The 18,527-nt window shown below is 43.4% G+C and overlaps 1 protein-coding gene across 1 annotated transcript; it reads right to left on the bottom strand.

The window, feature by feature from the left end:
• Positions 1 to 1,868: 1,868 nt before the first annotated feature.
• LOC122539663 lies at positions 1,869 to 9,468 on the bottom strand. The gene is made up of 4 exons (XM_043674657.1): positions 9,235 to 9,468; positions 8,910 to 9,121; positions 3,293 to 3,479; positions 1,869 to 2,700 (listed from the first exon to the last, which is right to left on the bottom strand). The coding sequence occupies exons 1-4, from the start codon at positions 9,249 to 9,251 to the stop codon at positions 2,490 to 2,492; spliced, it is 627 nt and encodes a 208-aa protein (XP_043530592.1). The 5' UTR covers positions 9,252 to 9,468; the 3' UTR covers positions 1,869 to 2,489.
• Between the last annotated feature and the right edge of the window lie 9,059 nt (positions 9,469 to 18,527).

Genomic DNA, 18,527 nt, shown 5'->3' with positions numbered 1-18,527 from the left:
AAACGATTTTGGAGATAATGCTGGAAAGCAACACTGAGGTAGTTGATCAGTCATGATGTAACTGAATACAGAACAGGTTCAATGGGCTGAATGGCCTACTGCTCTGCCTCTGTTTCATTCCTCCTTCAGAGAATCTGCATGCAGCTGCTACTCAGGGTCTTCTCCCTTTAAAAATGGCAACTTCTCCGGTCTAAGTATAACTTGAAGTGAACCTGCCAATGTCAGAGCTATCCCTGTGATATGTGACCGCAGCAAACCTCTGTGATCTGTCAATGACTTCTTGTAAATTAGTAAAGCAACTAATGTCACTGAATGACATTACTGTTCCATATGGATTTTCCTAATATTCCAGTAACTTCATTACCACTATTACTGTTACAGTGTACGAGATTTTTATTTGACTGACTATTTAAATTCCCCAGCTACAAAAATGGGATTTGAATTCATGTCCCTCTCTCATTGTAAACCATCTACACAGGAATTAATCAGTCACATAGAACAAAGAACAAAGAAACTTTACAGCCCAGGAACAGGCCCTTCGGCTCTCCAAGCCTGAGCCAATCCAAATTGACTGTCTAAACGTGTCGCCCAATTCCTAAGCATCTGTATCCCTCTGCTCCCCACTTACTCATTCACCCAGATGCACCTTAAGTGAATCTACCATGCCTGCTTCTACTACCTCCGCTGGCAACGCGGTCCAGGCACCTACCACCCTCTGTGTAAAGTACTGCTGCCTGTATCCTCAAACTTTTCACCTCTCACCTTGAATGCGTGACCTCTCATTATTGAATCCTTCACCCTGGGAAAAAGCTCATCTCTATCTACCTTGACTACACCCTTCATGATTTTGTAATCCTCAATCAGGTCCCCCCTCAATCTCCTTTTTTCTAGTGAAAACAAACCTAATCTACTCAACTTCTCTTCATAGCTAGCACCTTCCATACCAGGCAACGTCCTCATAAATCTTCTCTGCACCCTCTCCAAAGCGTTCACATCCATTTGGTAATGTGGCGCCCAGAACTGTACACAGTATTCTAAATGCGGCCGAACCAAAGTTGTGTACAATTTTAACATGCCTGCCAGCTCTTATACTCAATACTCTGCCTGATGAAGGCGAGCATACCGTATGCTGTCTTGACCACTCTATCCACCTGTGCAGCAACCTTCAGGGTACAATGGACCTGAACTCCCAAATCTCTCTGCTCATCAACTTTTCCTAAGGCTCTTCAGTTTACTGTATAATTCACTTGAGAATTAGACTTGCCAAAATGCATCACCTCACATATGCCTGGATTGAACTCCATCTGCCACTTCTCTGCTGAACTCTCCAGTCTATCTATATTCTCCTATATTCTTTGATAGTCCCCTATGCTTTCTGCTACTCCACCAATCTTCATGTCATCTGCAAACTTGCTGATCATACCAACAGTGTCCTCTTCCAGATCATTTATGTATATCACAAACAACAGTGGCCCCAGCACAGATCCCTGTGGAACACCACTGGTCACCTTTCTCCATTTCGAGACACTCCCTTCAACTACTATTCCTCTGACTCCGGTTGCTTAACCAGTTCTTTATCCACCTAGCTAGAACACCCTGCACACCATGTGACTTCACTTTCTCTATTAGTTTACCATGGGAACCTTATCAAATGCCTTACTAAAGTCCATGTAATATGGCATCTACAGCCCATCCTTCATCTATCAACTTTGGTGACAGTTTAATACTGGAGTACTGGAATAACTCCATCCCATCACCAAATCACCCTTTATTTCATGTGGAGAGTTCTTGACACTGATCCAGCTTCCTCAGTGCCAGCTCACAGAGAGAACAGAACCCCTGACACTCCTGTTTAATTTTTTTTTAGGTATAAAAATTCTCCCAGTTTGAGCTTTTTTATTGTTGAGATACCAATCCATGATACACTTTTAACAAGGAACAACTTAGCTTTCAAATTCTAATATCAGAACAAATTAAACGAGGATGTACAGAATTTAACTTGTGTTTCTTTACTTACAATAGTTCTGTGTGAAGCATAAGTAGCCCTCATTTATTAATATTTACTCTTTTACATATTGAAAAATGAGTGTAAAATCAATTTTGTTAACATTTGCTTCAATACATAGAGTACTTCACACTTAGTAACACTACTAAGATACAGTTTCCTTCTGTTACAATATATAATCCTTACAACCCATATTTCAACAGATAAAAAAATTATAGCCTGCTCCCACCAAGAATAAGCAGAACATTTTGAATCGTTTTCATTTAGATTCTAAAAACAGGATTACTAGGAGGATTGGGCATATCAAACAAGAAAGGAATGAAGCTAAATGTTAACACACATTAGACACTAAAGCAGCAGTTCCCAGTTCATCATGTAACATTGCTTTTTTGATCAGAAAACAAGTAACATGCATCATAAATGGACACTCCTGTTTAAATCTGTCAGCCAGGGCTTTCTGATTGGACCATATTAACAGTCCTAATCAGGGAACCCATTTTCTGGTTGACCTCATTACAATCACTACAGACACGGTTATACTCCCCTTGAAAGGCTTAAGTAGGAATTTCATCCCTAAAGATGCCTTGAATGTTTTCACTAGATAACATGGATCCTTTGTCTCTATCACTTCTGTGATGACATAAATGAAATCATCCTTCAGTTGTTTCACAAAGCTGTTCTCTCTGTCTATCTTCCTGGAAAGAGAAAAAAGAGAAAAAAGACATCAGTTTATTCAGGATTTCCTTTTTCACTTAGACATAAAATGGACAATGTCAGTGATATTAACTGCACAATTCCCTGTCTAATCGTGTTATAAAATCAAGTATATATATTTTTTTCATAAATAAAAGTGTTCAAGATCATGGAATAGTCACAACAGCGTTGAGTACGTTGATTTATATGGAGATTCAGAAAAGCAAATGCCACAATGAATTATCAAATTATTTTACTTTGGATTAGCAGTCATGCAAAGTATTGCTCATCATAACAGAAACAAAGTTTACAAAGTTATGCACATCACTGAGTGCAGAAAGCAAGTATGAAGTATTGTTCCATTGATGATTATAAAACCTGTCACTTCGCTTTATGATAAAGTTTTGGATGAAAAATTTGATATATTATCCACAATATTAGTCTGGTAAGAGCTGTCATTAGATATTGCTATCTGGTTCTCAGTACAGTACAGAGATACAATATACTGCCTCATGTAGCAAAAATAGTCTTTGTCAGCATGTGCCACTTGCATTCCTTCTGGTTGGTGGGTCAGTTTGAGGTTAGAAAAAGTACCTGTCTTGGATATTTTCATCCAGTTTCTTTTTAGAGATGGCTCGCTTTATCATTTCTATCTCAGACATGGCATCGGATTTGCTTCCTGAAATGTCAGCTCCTGCTTCCCCAATTGGCGCACAAACACTTGCACTGACTGAGGAGCCAGAGCCCTGACCATATCTGGCCACGGGTGAGGATTCCAATCCTACAATAACAAAATAAATCTATTAGAAATATGACTTCTCTCTCCCTCTTCCACAATCTCTCTCTCCCTTCTCTCCCTGGTATTATGGACATTGGGCATGGAGAGGATTGGGTGAAAGTGGGTACTGCAGAGGCTGGAGATTAGAGTCAAGATTAGAGTGGAGCTGGAAAAGCACAGCAGGTCAGGCAGCATCTGAGGAGCAGGAAAATCGATGTTTCAGGCAAAAGCCCTTCATCAGGAATGAGACTGGGAGTCTTGGGGGTGGAGAGATAAATGGGAGGGGGTGGGGCTGGGGAGGAGGTAGCTGAGAGTGTATTAGGTGGATGGAGGTGGGGGTAAAGGTGATAGATCGGAGAGGAGGGTGGAGCAGATAGATGGGAAGGGAGATTGACAGGTGGGACAGGTCATGAGGATGGTGCTGAGATAAAAAGTTGGAACTGTGGTAAGGTAGGGTGAGGGGAAATGAGGAAACTGGTGAAGTCCATATTGATGCCATGGGGTTGAAGGGTCCCGAGGTGGAAGATGAGGCATTCTTCCTCCAGGTGTCAGGTGGTAAGGGAGTGACAATGGAGGAGGTCCAGGAAGAACGCCTCATCTTCCGCCACAGGACCCTTCAACCCCACGGCATCAGTGTGAACTTCACCAGTTTCTTCATTTCCCCTTCCACCCCCTTACCCCAGTTCCAACCTTCCAGCTCAGCACCGTCCTCATGACCTGTCTCATCTGTCAATCTTCCTTCCTCCTATCCGCTCCACCCTCCTCTCTGACCTATCACCTTTAACCCCACCTCCATCCACCTATCGCACTTTCAGCTGCCTCCTCTTCAGCTCCACCTCCCCCCCCCTCCCATTTATCTCTCCCCAAGGCTCCCAGCCTCATTCCTGATGAAGGGCTTTTGCCTGAAATGTCAATTTTCCTGCTCTTTGGATGCTGCCTGCCCTGCTGTTCTTTTGAAGCACCACTCTAATGGAGAGGATTGGACCAATGAGAACGGCTCTTCAACCAACACTCAATGTCACCCATCCATAGTGATTGCCTCTTGGGTCTGATACTGGGAAATCCCATCAACCATTCCCTATCATGGTGTCACAATTTCAAGAAGACAGAGATAAATTGAGAAAAAAATAGAAGGAATTGATTTGATAGAGGCATTTTAACTTTAGATAGCAGTGTAAAACTTGGCTCACCTGACTCAAAACACTGGAAACTACATTTGGAAGGCTTCTTAACAGGGGATTGAGACTATCCTATGTGTGATATACTACCTCCTGAAGTCAAAAAGAATCCCAAAATATTGAATAAGTCATTGGCATTTTTCATGATATTTAAGGATTCCAAATGACATGGATAACCAAACAAATTTAAGTATTTGTATTAAAAACTGAAAATGCCAGAGATGCCCAGTAGGTCTGGCAGTGTCTGTGAAGTCAGAAACAAAGTCAAGGCTTTGAATCCATTCAATGCTCCTTGCGATCTGAAGTAAAATGGGAAGCTAACATACATAGTGTTGTTGGGCAGGTTGGGACGGAGTGCAGCTAAAGGGAAATTTTAATTGATGACAGAGATTATGGATCAAAAGGGTTATGAAATGACAACATAGAGAGGTTTGCAAAGGTTGTAGTGAAGGAAGAAAGCACTGACAAGAGTGATTATTAATAGCACCGTAAAGGTCAGTTCTGACCGCAAGCAAAATCTTAGGAACAAGATAGGGATTCGAAGTGCAGGGCAGAGTTCATTGGAAATTGTGCTGGATGAACTTGACGTTTTTTCAATATATTACAAACGAAACAGAAAAACAGCAAGTTGTTATGGCTTCAGGAGGATTTGGACAGGTTTACTGAAAGGATAAGATTGTGCCACATGCAGTATAATGTTAAGTTATCCACTTTGGTCAGAGAAACAAGTGTGTAGATTATTTCCTAAATGGTAAGCAGTTGGAAAGGGACCCAAGTGTCCTTGTTGACAATTCACTAAAACTAACCTGCTGGTCCAGCCTGCTATTACTAAGGCTAAAGGAAGTTTTACCTTGATTGCAAGAGGATTTGAGTACGGGAGACCTAAGCACAGGTGCTCCAATTGTATAATTGTTTCAACCACACCTGGAGCACTGTGTTCAGTTTTCATCTCCTTATCTCAGAAAGAATATTATTGCCGTACAAAGAATGCAATGAAAGTTCACCAGGCTTGTTCTCAGGATGCTAGATCTGTCCTATGAAGAGGGATTGGCCAACTGGGTCTGTGTTCTTCAGAGTTTCGAAGAATGAGAGGAGATCTAATTGAAAGTCTCAAAATATTTGAAAGGGTAGATAGGGTGGATGAAGGTAAGATATTTCCACTGTTTGTCAAGTCTGGAACTGGTGGACAGAATTTAAAAATAAATGGAATACCACCCATGACTGAGATATGGATAACTTGTTTTTACTCAGTGAACCTTTGGAATTCTCTCTCGCAGATGCCTCTGGAGGCTCAGTCTTTGTATGTTTAAGGTAGAGGTTGACGTAATTCTAATTACTAAAGGGGTACAGGGTTATGGAGATGGAGCGGATGAAAGTCATTGAAGTGTTTGATCTGCCATGACCGCATTGAAAGGTGGGGCATGCTTGATGATATGAAGCTGTTGAACTCATTGTTGAAGGCAGAGCACCATATAATGCCAAAAAAGAAATTAAGGAAACAGAAATTTCTGCACAAACTCAACAGTCCTGGCAGCAACTGTGGAGAGAAAGCAGAGTTAATGTTTCAGGTTCAGTGACCCTTCTTCTGAGCTAGAAGCAAAAGCATGAGAAAGAAGCAGCATTGATGATGTCATTGATATACTGGGGAAAGAGTTGTGGGGAGGGACCCGAGTGGGACAAGAAATAGGAATGTTCCCCATATCCCACAAAAGACAGGTAAAACTGAGGGCCATGTGGGTTCCTATGGCTACCTCTCTGACCTAAAGAAAGTGAGAGGAAGATGTCAAGGTCAGGACATGCTAGGCCAGGCAGAGGAGGGCGGTGATGGATGGGGAAGGCTCAGGACATTCTTTCCAGGAAGCAGTGGAGAACCCTCTGCCCATTCTGATGGGAGCTGTATGTAGAGGGATTGCACATCAATGGCGAAGAGGGAATGGTCAGTGCCCACAAACTGGAAACTTTGAAACTGACATGAAGTGTCAGATGTAAATGGGTAGGGACTGGACATGGGGAGAAAAAAAGTTCAAGTACAGGGAGGAATAAATAAATTCCATGGGGTGGGAATGGTCATAAACAATGGGTCTGCCTGGACAGTTATGTTTGTTGATTTTGGGAAGATGACAGAAGTATGCTGAATAGGGTTGGAGGACTATGAGTTGGAAGGCTGTGTTGGGGAGATCCCAAGATGAGATGAGATTAGTGACAGCTTTGTGTACACTAGTTGAATGCATTATGATATCAATTTTATCAATTCAGCTTTCAATTTCCATCCTTTCCTCATTTTCACTTGATTCATCTCTAACTCCTCCCTTGGCTTCCTTGACATTTCTGTTTCCATTTCTGGGGATAGGCTGGTCACCAATATCCAATATAAACCCACTGTATCTCACAGTTAGCTATACATCCTCACACCCTGCTTCCTATAAGAATGCCATTCCATTCTCCCAGTTCCTCCATCACCATTGCATCTGTTCCATCGATGCCACCTTCTACAGGGGTGCGTCAGAAATGTTCACCTTTTCCCTCAGCTGAGAATGACCAGGACTCTTAGCGGTGTTGAACCTATGTCCAGGACATCTGCCCTGACCCCTACTCCTCCCTTCCACAACAATAACAAGGTGTCTCTTGCCCTCAGTTTCCATCCTACCAACCTCCAACATCCAAAGGATCATAAGCCATTTTTCTACCACCTCCAGCAGGATGCCACCATCAGACACATATTCCCCTCTCCTCCCTTATCAACATTCTGCTGGGGCCATTCCACCAGGTCACCCCAGTCTACTCTTCCTCCATTCTCAACACCTATCCACACACCCACGTCACCCTCCCATGTAAACTGTCTGTTTGTTTCCTCCCTCCTCACTAACCAAGGCCCCAAGCACACCTTCCGGGTGAAACAGCGATATAACTTCACTTCAAAATAACTCCACTGAGGCTGGTACCCCATCAGCAAGTCACCCTTTATTCACACATGGAGAGTCCTTGACACTGATTCAGCCCCCAGAGTGAACAGAACCTGTGTTTACCTGTCAGCCTGGACTCCCTGATTGAGCCAGGTTAACCGCCCAATAAGGCAACTCACATTCTATGAGGTTCACTTGGCTGAATTGTAACAATCACTACTCACTTCACTCAATCTAGTCTACTGTATTCGCTGCTCACAATGCACTCTCCTCAACACTGGGGAGATGAAACACACACTGGGTGACCACTTTGCCGAACACCTACATTCTGTTTGCAAAAATGGCCCTGAGCTTCCTGTTGCCTATCACATCAACATATCACTGGGTTCCCTTTCTGACCATTTCTGCCTCAGACCCACTGCAGTGTTCCAGCGAAGCTCAACACAAGCTGGAGGAACAACGCCTCATCTTCTGCTTATGTACCTTCCAGCTTTCAGGACTCAACAGTTATTTATCAATTTCAGAACCTGAACATCCTTCTTCATGTTTTTTTACTGACTCCCACAACCCCAGGTGCAGTTATGAAATGGGCTGCTTTTAGCACAGCCAGCCTATTTTCAACCATTCAAACAGCATTATCACCTATTCAGCTTCTCTACTTCTTTCCATCCTACCTTTCCCATCATCAGGAGAAATATTGCCTTATCCCTGTTGCATTTATTTCTGAATAAGGGTCACTGGACTCGAGACATTAACTGTTTTTTCTCCACAAATACTACCAGACTTGCTGAGTTTATTCAGTGATTTTTTTTCTTTGTTTCAGATCTCCAGAATCTACAGTTCTTTGTTTTGTTACAGGAAAATGAGATGATGTTCCATTCTGCCACATTAATTTACATTGACAGAATTATATAAATCCTTCAGAAAGAATGAAAAGAGATTTAGTAAAAGAGCTATTATTTGCCATTGTGATGATTAAAGTTCCCTCTAAGCTGCACATCTGTTTCACTCACAGCAATTCGCAATACCCAGTCATGGCATTGACTTCTAGTTCTGGAAATTTCTGTCATGCATGGGACTCAGAGAGCTATAGGCCTGGGATGAAATTTAGACGGAGAGCTGGTGGTGATAGCTCAGAGATGTGACACTACCACATTGGCTCAATGACTCATCTGAAACTGAGTGAGAAAGAGAAATTGCTCCTGGTCCAATGTGATCAAGGTGTAGAATCCAAATACCTCCCCCACCACTATCCCCCTCCCCTTCCCCCCCCCCCCCCCCACCCCCACCACCACCACCAGCGAGAGAACCCAGGCTGTGACAGTCAAATTGAAATAAAAAGGACAAGTTACCAAAATCTAAATTTTTGCTGTCCTGCAGTATGTCAGTCAGAGTGATAGACATTGGGATGAATTTGTCTTGAAAAAAGGGAAAGAATGGCTTCTTTTTCAGGATGAGACGAAGTGGTTTACAGTAAGATTGAGCCAAGCTTGATGTAGGAATCCATCTGCCATCAGGGTCAATCTCATTCACAATTTCCTTGGTTACTTCTTGAAACATGATTCTAAATATCAACAAATATAAAATATGATTTAGAATTCCACAGTAAAGCTGGAACAATGGACTTCATTAGAGTTACATGCAAGTTCATTTATCATAGATCCAGTATCAGTTCACCTTACTGCTGAAACCATTGTTTCCCTGTCTGAGTTTTATACAAGAAGCTTGCACTGTTATATAGCGAGCAGGAGGGGGTAAGTGTTTCCACGCCAGTCACACCATCTCCCAGTCGTACAGACCGGGATCAGGATTATCTGATTCATGGAGTGTCTGCTTTCCTCCTGTGGGACAGTCTAGCACCAGAGAGCATAATCTCAGAATAAGGGGTCACATGTTTAAAACAGAGATGAGGATGAGTATCTTCGCTCAGAGGGAAGTGAATCTGTGGAATCCTTTACCACAGAGGGCTAGTGAGGCTGGGCCATCAAGTACATTCAAGGCTGAGGTAGGTTCTTAATCAGTGAGGGAATCAAGAATTGTGGGAAAAAGGCAGGAAAGTGGAGTTGAGGATCATAGTGATTAGAATGAGGGCCAGGTGGATCTCATTGACTATGAGATCCTTGTTTGGGGCTATTAACCTGGGCCAATCATGGAGCCCTCACTGACTGCTATAAACAGTAGATCCAGGGAGTCTCCTCATTCAAGGACTGGCTTTCAGCTGGTTAGTCAGAACCCATTGCACTGATTTATGTAAGGTCGCCCCTCAGCCTCCAATGCACGAGGGAATATAACCCAAGCCTAATCAGCCTCTTCCTATAATTCAAACCTGCCAACATCCTTGCACATCTTTTCAGAACTCTTTCAAGTTTCACAAAATCCTTCTGATAGCAGAGAGACCGGGTTTGAACACAGTATTCCAAAAGTAGCCTAATCAATGTCCTGTAAACTCACAACATGACCTCCAAACTCACAACATGACCTCCCAACTCCTATACTGAATTCACTGGCCAATAAAGGAAAGCATACCAAACACCTTCTTTACTATCCCATCTACCTGTGACTCCACTTTCTAGTAGCTTTGAACTTGTACTCCAAGTTCTCTGTTCAGCAACATTCCCCAGGATCTTACCATTAAGTGTATAAATCCTGGCCTGATTTGCCTTTCCAAAATGTAGCACTTCACATGTATCTAAATTAAACTCCATCTGCCACTGGCCCATCTGATCAAAATCCCATTGTACTCTGAGATAACCTTCTTCGTTGCCCACTACAACTCCACTTTTGGTGTCATCAACAAATTTACTAACTATACTTCCTATTTTCACATCCAAATCATTTATATAAATGACAAAAAGCAGTGGATCCAGCATCAATCCTTGCGACACACCACTGGTTACAACCTCCAATCTGAAAAGCAACCCTCTACCACCACCATCTGTCTTCTACCTTCAAGCCAGTTCAGTATCCATATGGCTAGTTCTCCCTATATTCCTAATTATCTAACCTTGTTAACCAATCTACCATGGGGAACCTTGTCAAACATCTTGCTGAAGTCCATATAGATCACATCCACCGCTCATCAATCACCTTTATTACCTCTTCAGAAAACTCAAATTAGTGAGACACAATTGCCCACGCACAAAGCCATGTTGACTATCCCTAATCAGTCTTTGTCTTTCCAAATGCATTTAAATCCAGTCCCTTAGGATTCCCTCCAACAATTTGCCCACCACTGATGTTAGACTCACTGGTCTACAGTTCCATGGCTTTTCCTTACCATCTTTCTTAACTAGTGGCACCACGTTAGCCAACCACTAGTCTTCCGGCACCTCACCCGTGGCTACTGTTGTGAAATTGGGTAGAGTAATTGTGGTTTGGAAGGCGGGAAGTTAGAATTTGGCGTTTGTAAAATCGTAAAGTTGTAAAATGCTCAGGGTGAGGGAGGGCTGCATTGCATGGTCTCTTTAAAAGATTGTGCTTTTTTTGGTACTTACAGATTTAAAATGGATATTTGTGAGCAGCAGATTGAAAGTTTGCAAGTACACAGCCAGCACCTCAACTGAAACATTTGGATTGAAAGGCCGTACACTTAGCAGGCCAAGCAGCAGTTATTTTTACCAAGACAACAGGCTTTGAATTTAGCCAATCAATTTGAACAATGTAATTAAATGCCAAAAACCTACTAGATTTAAATCTGATGGTTTTGATGACCTCAGACCAATCCTATCGTAAAAGATATTGATATGTTATCAAGGATAAAAAAGAAAGGGGCAGTTGAACAAAGACCTCAGAGCCATCTGCCATCCACCAGAGCTAACAGCCCTCAGCTCTCGAGAGAGAATCGTTGGCTCTCACAGCCTCATCCACATCTTAGAGAAAGCACCATCAAAATAATAATGATACCAATGACACAGAAGGCATTCCTGACAGAAGAATCGACGGAGAAGGCACAGAACATTCCGGAAGATACATAACTTTGCTGGAATGTCGAGAAGCTAAATTATGGGGTTTTTTTATATATGAGTAGGAGTTGTATTTATTGGAACAGCATACCATTAAAATCTTGCTTTATTTGGGAATAGTTAACAGTTAGAAGGGATCTATTTGGTTTGTTAATAGTTTAGTTAATTTGGTCACTGTTAGAGTTAGGTAAATAAATTGTTACTAGTTGATTTTAAAGTGAGTGTCAGGGGTTTATTTTATTTAACCACTAGAAGTTGGTGACAAACAGATTACACCACTTTTCACACTTCTTTTACGGATTATAGGGTGAAGTGCTCCTCTTAGGGTGTTTCAGTTTTAGTTCTCAGAGTGGGGTCAACCTCCACTTTCTAACACTATCGATGATACAAATGTCTGAGCTTGGGGCCCAGCAATCACTTCTCATCTTCCCACAAAGTTCCAGGGTACACCTGATCAGGTCCCGGGGTTTATCCATCTTTATGTGTGTTAAGATGTCCAGCATGTCCTCCTCTGTAATATGGACATTTTTTAAGGTGTTGCTATTTATTTCACAAGTTCTTGAGATTCCATATCTTTTTCCTCAGCAAACATTGATGCAAAATACTCATTTAGTATTTCACCATCTCATGCGGTTCCACACATAGACTGCCTTACTGATCTTTAAGAGGCCCTATTCTCTTCCGAGTTACTCTTTGTCCCTAATGTATTTGTGCAATCCCTTTGGATTCTCTTTAACCTGATTTGCTAAAGCTATCTCTTGTCCCCTTTTTGTCCTCCTGATTTCCCTCTTAGATAACCTTCTGCTGCCTTTATATTCTTCTAGTGACTCACTCAAACCCTGCTGTCTGTATTTGATGTATACTTCATTCTTTGTCTTGATCAAACCCTCAATTTCTCTCATCATCCAGCATTCCCTACACCTACTTGCCTTGATCTTCACCTGAACAGGAATATACTGGCTCTGGACTCTTGTTATCTCATTTTTGAGGGCTTCCTACTTTCTAGCCATTCCTTGACCTGAAAATACCTGCCTCCAATCAATTTTTAAAGTTCTTGCACAAAAACGTCAAAATTGGCCTTCCTCCAATTTAAACCTTTAACTTTTAGATCCAATCTATCATTTTCCATGACTATGTTAAAACTAATAAAAGTATGATCACTGGTCCCAAGTTGCTCCCTCACTGACACCTCAGTAAACTGCCCAGACTTCTTTCCCAACAGTAGGTCAAGTTTTCCTTCTTCTCCAGTAGGTACATCCACATCCTGAATCAGAAAATGTTCTTTACACATTTAACAAATTCCTCTCCATCCATGCCCTTAACAGAAAGGCAGTCCCAATCTATGTTTGGAAACTTACAATCCCCTACCATTACTACACTATTAATCTTACAAGAACTGAGATCTCCTTACAAATTCCCATTGAGGGTCTATCCTACAATCCTAATCAGATTATTTCTCAGTTACCCCCAAATAACTTCACTTGCCCTACTTCCTGGAATACCCTCCCTAAGTACAGATGTAATATTATCCCTAATCAATAGCACCACTCCCCTCCTCTCTTGCCCCCTTTTCTATCTTCCCATAGCTTCTATATCCTGGAATATTAAACTGCCAGTTCTGTCCATTTCTGAGCCACATCTCTGTCATTGCAGTGATATCCCAGTCCCATGTTCCCAACCATGCCCTGCGTTGATCTGCCTTACATGTTAGACTTCTTGGAGTGAAAAAAATGTTGTTTAAATCATCTCTCTGCTTTGTTCCTGTCTGTCTTGATGGCCTGACTTGCTCCTTTTTCAACTGCACCAGTCTCAGACTGATCTCTTTCCTCATTATCTCCGAGTCAGGAGGTTGCCTGTCAGTGCTACATTCGCCTGAGAGCCCATCAACGATTACATTTTCCAAAACAGATGGGGCTAGCCACAGGAGAATCCTGCACGACCTACTTTCCTCTCCTATCTTTCCTGGAGGTAACCCATATATCTGACTCTATCTTCGGTTTCTCTCCTCCCTTCCATCACATCTCCAGCTCCTGTAAATTCCTCATTGCATCTAACTGCTGCTCCAACCAATCCATGCAATCCAATACGACTGACAGCCACACTTCCAACAGCCTCAATTATCAGTGACATGGAAATTCTCCCTCATCTCCGACAACCGACAGGAAGGGCACGTCACTCTACTAAAGCCCATCTTTGCTCCTGTTCCAGGATAACTTAGTATTTCTGTTTTACAGTTTCAAAGTTTAATCAAAAGACAGATCTCAATAAAATATAGAATCTTAAAAACCTCACTCTACTCACTATTATAGATTTACACAAAAAACAGTCATTTCAAAGATGATCTGGTAAGCCATGATTCATTGAAAGGGAGAGGTTGAGTCGATGGGCTGAGTGGCCAGCTTTCACTCCTACATCTGATGGTTTTGTGCAATGAGGGATCAGAAGGTGTCACATCATAACGTGAAAACATTTGAAACAGGCAAGTTCACGGATGAAGCATCTTTGTAATCTCGATTACAATTTGTGGGCGGCACGGTGGGACAGTGGTTAGCACTGCTGCCTCACAGCGCCAGAGACCCGGGTTCAATTCCCGCCTCAGGCGACTGACTGTGTGGAGTTTGCACGTTCTCCCCGTGTCTGCGTGGGTTTCCTCCGGGTGCTCCGGTTTCCTCCCACAGTCCAAAAGATGTGCAAGTCAGGTGAATTGGCCATGCCAAATTGCCCGTAGTGTTAGGTAAGGGGTAAATGTAGGGGTATGGGTGGTTGCGCTTCGGCGGGTCGGTGTGGACTTGTTGGGCCGAATGGCCTGTTTCCACACTGTAATATAATCTAATCTAATAAACATTGATGAGTTACAGCTAACAGCTTGGCCATTTGGCTTAAGGAACATGTAAATGGAGGGATGTACACATTGGGCTTCAAACATTTCTTCCTGCACAGCTGTTCCCCGATCTGCATTTTCTGTGCTTGTTTCTGATTTCCATTGCACACCTTTATCTGAAGGTTCTCCAGGGAAGGGAGAGCCCCATGTTCAGTGATTTAATCAGGAGCGGGGACTGGAAGGGAAAGGGGGAGTTTTTCTGGGGGTGAGTTGTCAGTTGCCTGGAGCTGGGAAGGTCCTTTTTCACTCCCTCCCTCCTGGTGAGTGACAGGATCCATCCCCCGCGGGGACCCCAAAGGAAATTCCATTGGGAGGCAGCTCAGGGGGGCTCCGGGATCGGGATTGGGATCAACTTTCACAAACTTCCCAACTTTCACAAACTTCCCAAACTTTCCCTGATTTTCCAAACGACCAAAGTTTCACAAACTTTAAAGGTACCGACTTGAGGGGAAGGTGGGGTGGAGGTGGGGGCGGTTGGTGCTCGGGTTGATCTAGAGAAAGTGAGGACTGCAGATGCTGGAGGTCAGAGTCGAGAGTGTGGTGCTGGAAAAGCACAGCAGGTCAGGCAGCATCTGACGAGGAGGCGGATCTGCGTTTCGGGCAAAAGCCCTTCATCAGGAATGAGCCTCATTTTCCTGCTCCTCGGATGCTGCCTGACCTGCTGTGCTTTTCCAGCACCACGCTCTTGGCTCAGGTTGATCTCCCCCCGGTGGAGCTTCCCTGGGGATCTCGTTGATTCCTACCTGGGGCTCTGGCTGGGCAGGACCAGATCACTTGGATCCTGAGGTGAGATCCAGGAATCCCCCCATTGGATCAGGTCTGCACCCAGCCCCAGGATGGGGGGAGTGTTGTGGGGTGGGTGATGGCCTGTTGTGGTGGGCTCCCTGGTCTGTGGTATGGGCCAGAGCTCAAGGCCAGTTTCCGATGGTCAGTTTCAGGGTTGCTTTGTTGCAATAGGAGTGACGTCCCTCCATCCTGAGGACAGGGCACCCACAATGACAAAGGGCACAGTGGACTTGAAACGTTAACTCTGTTTCTCTCTCCACAGACACTGCCAGAGCTGCTGAGTTTCTGTAGCAAATTGTATGTTTTGTCTCAGGAGGGTGACATAACATTGGTAGTTGTCATGTCCCACATTCCAACTTGGACAGCACTCTCAAAGTGTGGAAAAGAGGATGTTACTGGGACTGGAGGGTTGAGTCATAAGGAGACGCTGGGTAGGCTGGGACTTTTTTACTGGAGTGTAGGAGGTTGAGGGGTGACCGTATAGATGTTTATAAAATCACAAAGGCTATAGCAAAGATCTTTTCCCCAGAGTTGGGGAGTTCAACTCTGGAGGACATTGGTTTAAGGTGAGAGGAGAAATACTTAAAAGGGACCTAAGGGACACCTTTTTCCATAGAGAGAGTGGTGCATCTTTGAAATGAACTACCAGAGGAAGTGGTGGATGCAGGTACAATATTTAAAAGACATTTGAGCATGTACAAGAATAGGAAAGGTTGAGAGGGATATGGGCCAAACACAGGCAAATGGGACTAGTTTAGTTTGGGAAACCTGGTCGGTACAGACTGGTTGGACCTGAAGTATTTATTTCCGTTCTGCACAACCCTGTGACTCTGTGACTCATTTCCCCTCTGCAGGTGCCTCACAGTCTGACCCGAGTAGTCAATATCAACCTTGTCCTAAATCTCTTGCCCTCTCACACCCATCCCTCACAATCACCCTCTACAAATACTGTCCATCCCTGCTCTCCACTCAGGCCATTCATCCCCCTCTCTGCTTTCCCTCCTAGCAGGAGAAGTAAACACTAAACGAAGCAGAGGTGGAGAGAACTGGACCCATCTTATTTTTTGGATTCATTCATGAGGTATGGGCTTCATTGACTAGGGCAGAATTTATCGCCCATCCCTAATTGCCTAGAGGCAGTGGGTCTGGAGTCACATGTAGGCTAGACCAGGTAAAGACAGCAGTTACCATGCCCAAAGGACATTGGTGAGCCAGATGGCTTTCTCCAACAATCCACAATACTGTGGGATATAGGTAAAGTAGTGTTACTTCTGCAATTATAATTACTTATGCAGAGTAAATGAACTCACACCAGTGTGTAATTGTTTCAACTAAGAGCTGAGTCAACAAGAATGCAAACTATGTGGAGGAAATACATAATTGTTTTTGTATTAGCTAAAATTGTATGCAAGAATGAAACGTGACTGCAAAACAATGGTAGATGTTACAGACAAATAGATAAGGTGCTGTGAGGATGTAGGTTAAGCCAGATATGCTTGCACAAACAGTAGTTATGAGCATCTTTAGATTTAGATTACTTTACAGAGTGGATTCAGGCCCTTCGGCCCAACAAGTCCACACCGCCCCGCAGAAGCGCAAACCACCCATACCCCTACATTTACCCCTTACCTAACACTACGGACAATTTAGCATGGCCAATTCACCTAGCATGGCCAATTCACCTGACCTGCACATCTTTGGACTGTGGGAGGAAACCGGAGCACCCGGAGGAAACCCACGCAGACACGGGGAGAATGTGCAAACTCCACACAGTCAGTCGCCTGAGGGGGGAATTGAACCCGTGTCTCTGGCGCTGTGAGGCAGCAGTGCTAACCACTGTGCCACCGTGCTGCCACTTTTTCCCACTTTTACAGAAACACAGGAACAAACCCCAATTAGAAGGTCATAAGGATCAGTATGGTTGGGGAAAGCACAGATGGAGGGAGTAGATAATACCTAACAATGGGCCACAGCAGGATGTGGTCAAATGGCCTTGTGAGGCCATAAATAAACATTTTGTCACAGACAAGGCCAGATAAGGCAAGAGATAAACAGGAGTAATGGGTGCCGGTCTTAGAGAAGTGGAAGATGTAAACGGGGAGGAGCAATGAGATAAAAAAAAGAACCAAATTACATAAATATCGTGTATTCATTGAATTCAGTGTGAGTGTGTCCCTGCCTTGTAGACAGTGGACATCGCACCCTCTTGCAAGGGTAAAATAAATGACACTACTGATTCAGATCTTGTCTCGGACTGAAATTATTGAAGTGAGTGAGCTTTGTTTCTCACAACTGGGGGCTCATCTGGGATGTTCTTCCATCACTGGGGGATTGGCTGGCCCTGGACACTGGGAAGACGCGTCCCGTTCCCAATTGAGGAGCGGTCTCGTGTTCTGGTTTGGTCCGCTCCCTTGGGCGACTGGTACGAATCCCACAAGAGAGACATCTGAATCAGACAGTGAAAGGAGGTCGATAGAAAATACGGCAAAAAGGGGCCAGGCAAATCTGTGCACAGACCAGGGTAAGAAAATTGACTTTTAAGTACTGCCTTGGTGGCCAGGATTGAGTTTTAGTAGTCCATAAGGGACTAACGAAGGAATTCAATATGGGCTGTGCCATGGGTGAGGAAAAAGCCTCCGGGAGAACAAAAGAAGAAAAAGGCAATGGGAATGGAGGCGGGGTCCTTTACAACATACCTCCAGAAAGTGTTGTGGAATTGGAAAAATAATACTTGTACTAGGGGAAAAGATAGGAAAAAAGATGATTAAATACTGTTGCTTTGTATGGACTAAGGAATCCATTCTTCGTCCCGCCGTCTCTGGCAAAAGTACGGGTCGGACGAAGACTGGGTTTGTAAATATTTGAATTTATATCTCTATGAAAAACAGCCTTACAGTCAGGAGGAATCAGATTATGCTTCAAGTCGGAAGGGCTAGTGGCTGAAGGCCTACTGAGGGTACACTTTGTAACTAAATCATGGCCAGACATCCAGAAAAATATTCAAAAGATAGAGGGGTGAAGCGAGGAGCACCCAGAGGTGTTGTTGCAGGAAGCTCAGAAAGTGTCTGTGAGATATGGTGTGTGAGAGAGAGAGAACGAAAAGAGTTTTACAGCTGGTAGAAAGTTTAATCCTTTGTGATTTGGTTTGAATGCACATTTGTTTGTTGGTGATTGAATGTTTGCGCTTTATTCCCTGGAGCTTGAGTTCCAGGACTGTTTTGAATCTGATTTTTATTATAGAAACTTAACATGATTTCTTTTAAAGTTAAGGATTCTACAGTGATTATGAAATAAAATGTTTAACTCCTGTTCTTTTTACAGGTCATGACTGCCTTACTATC

The sequence above is a fragment of the Chiloscyllium plagiosum genome, chromosome 33, assembly GCF_004010195.1.
Source record: "Chiloscyllium plagiosum isolate BGI_BamShark_2017 chromosome 33, ASM401019v2, whole genome shotgun sequence".
Classification (NCBI taxonomy): domain Eukaryota; kingdom Metazoa; phylum Chordata; class Chondrichthyes; order Orectolobiformes; family Hemiscylliidae; genus Chiloscyllium; species Chiloscyllium plagiosum.
This window is presented reverse-complemented; position numbering and strand designations above follow the sequence as displayed.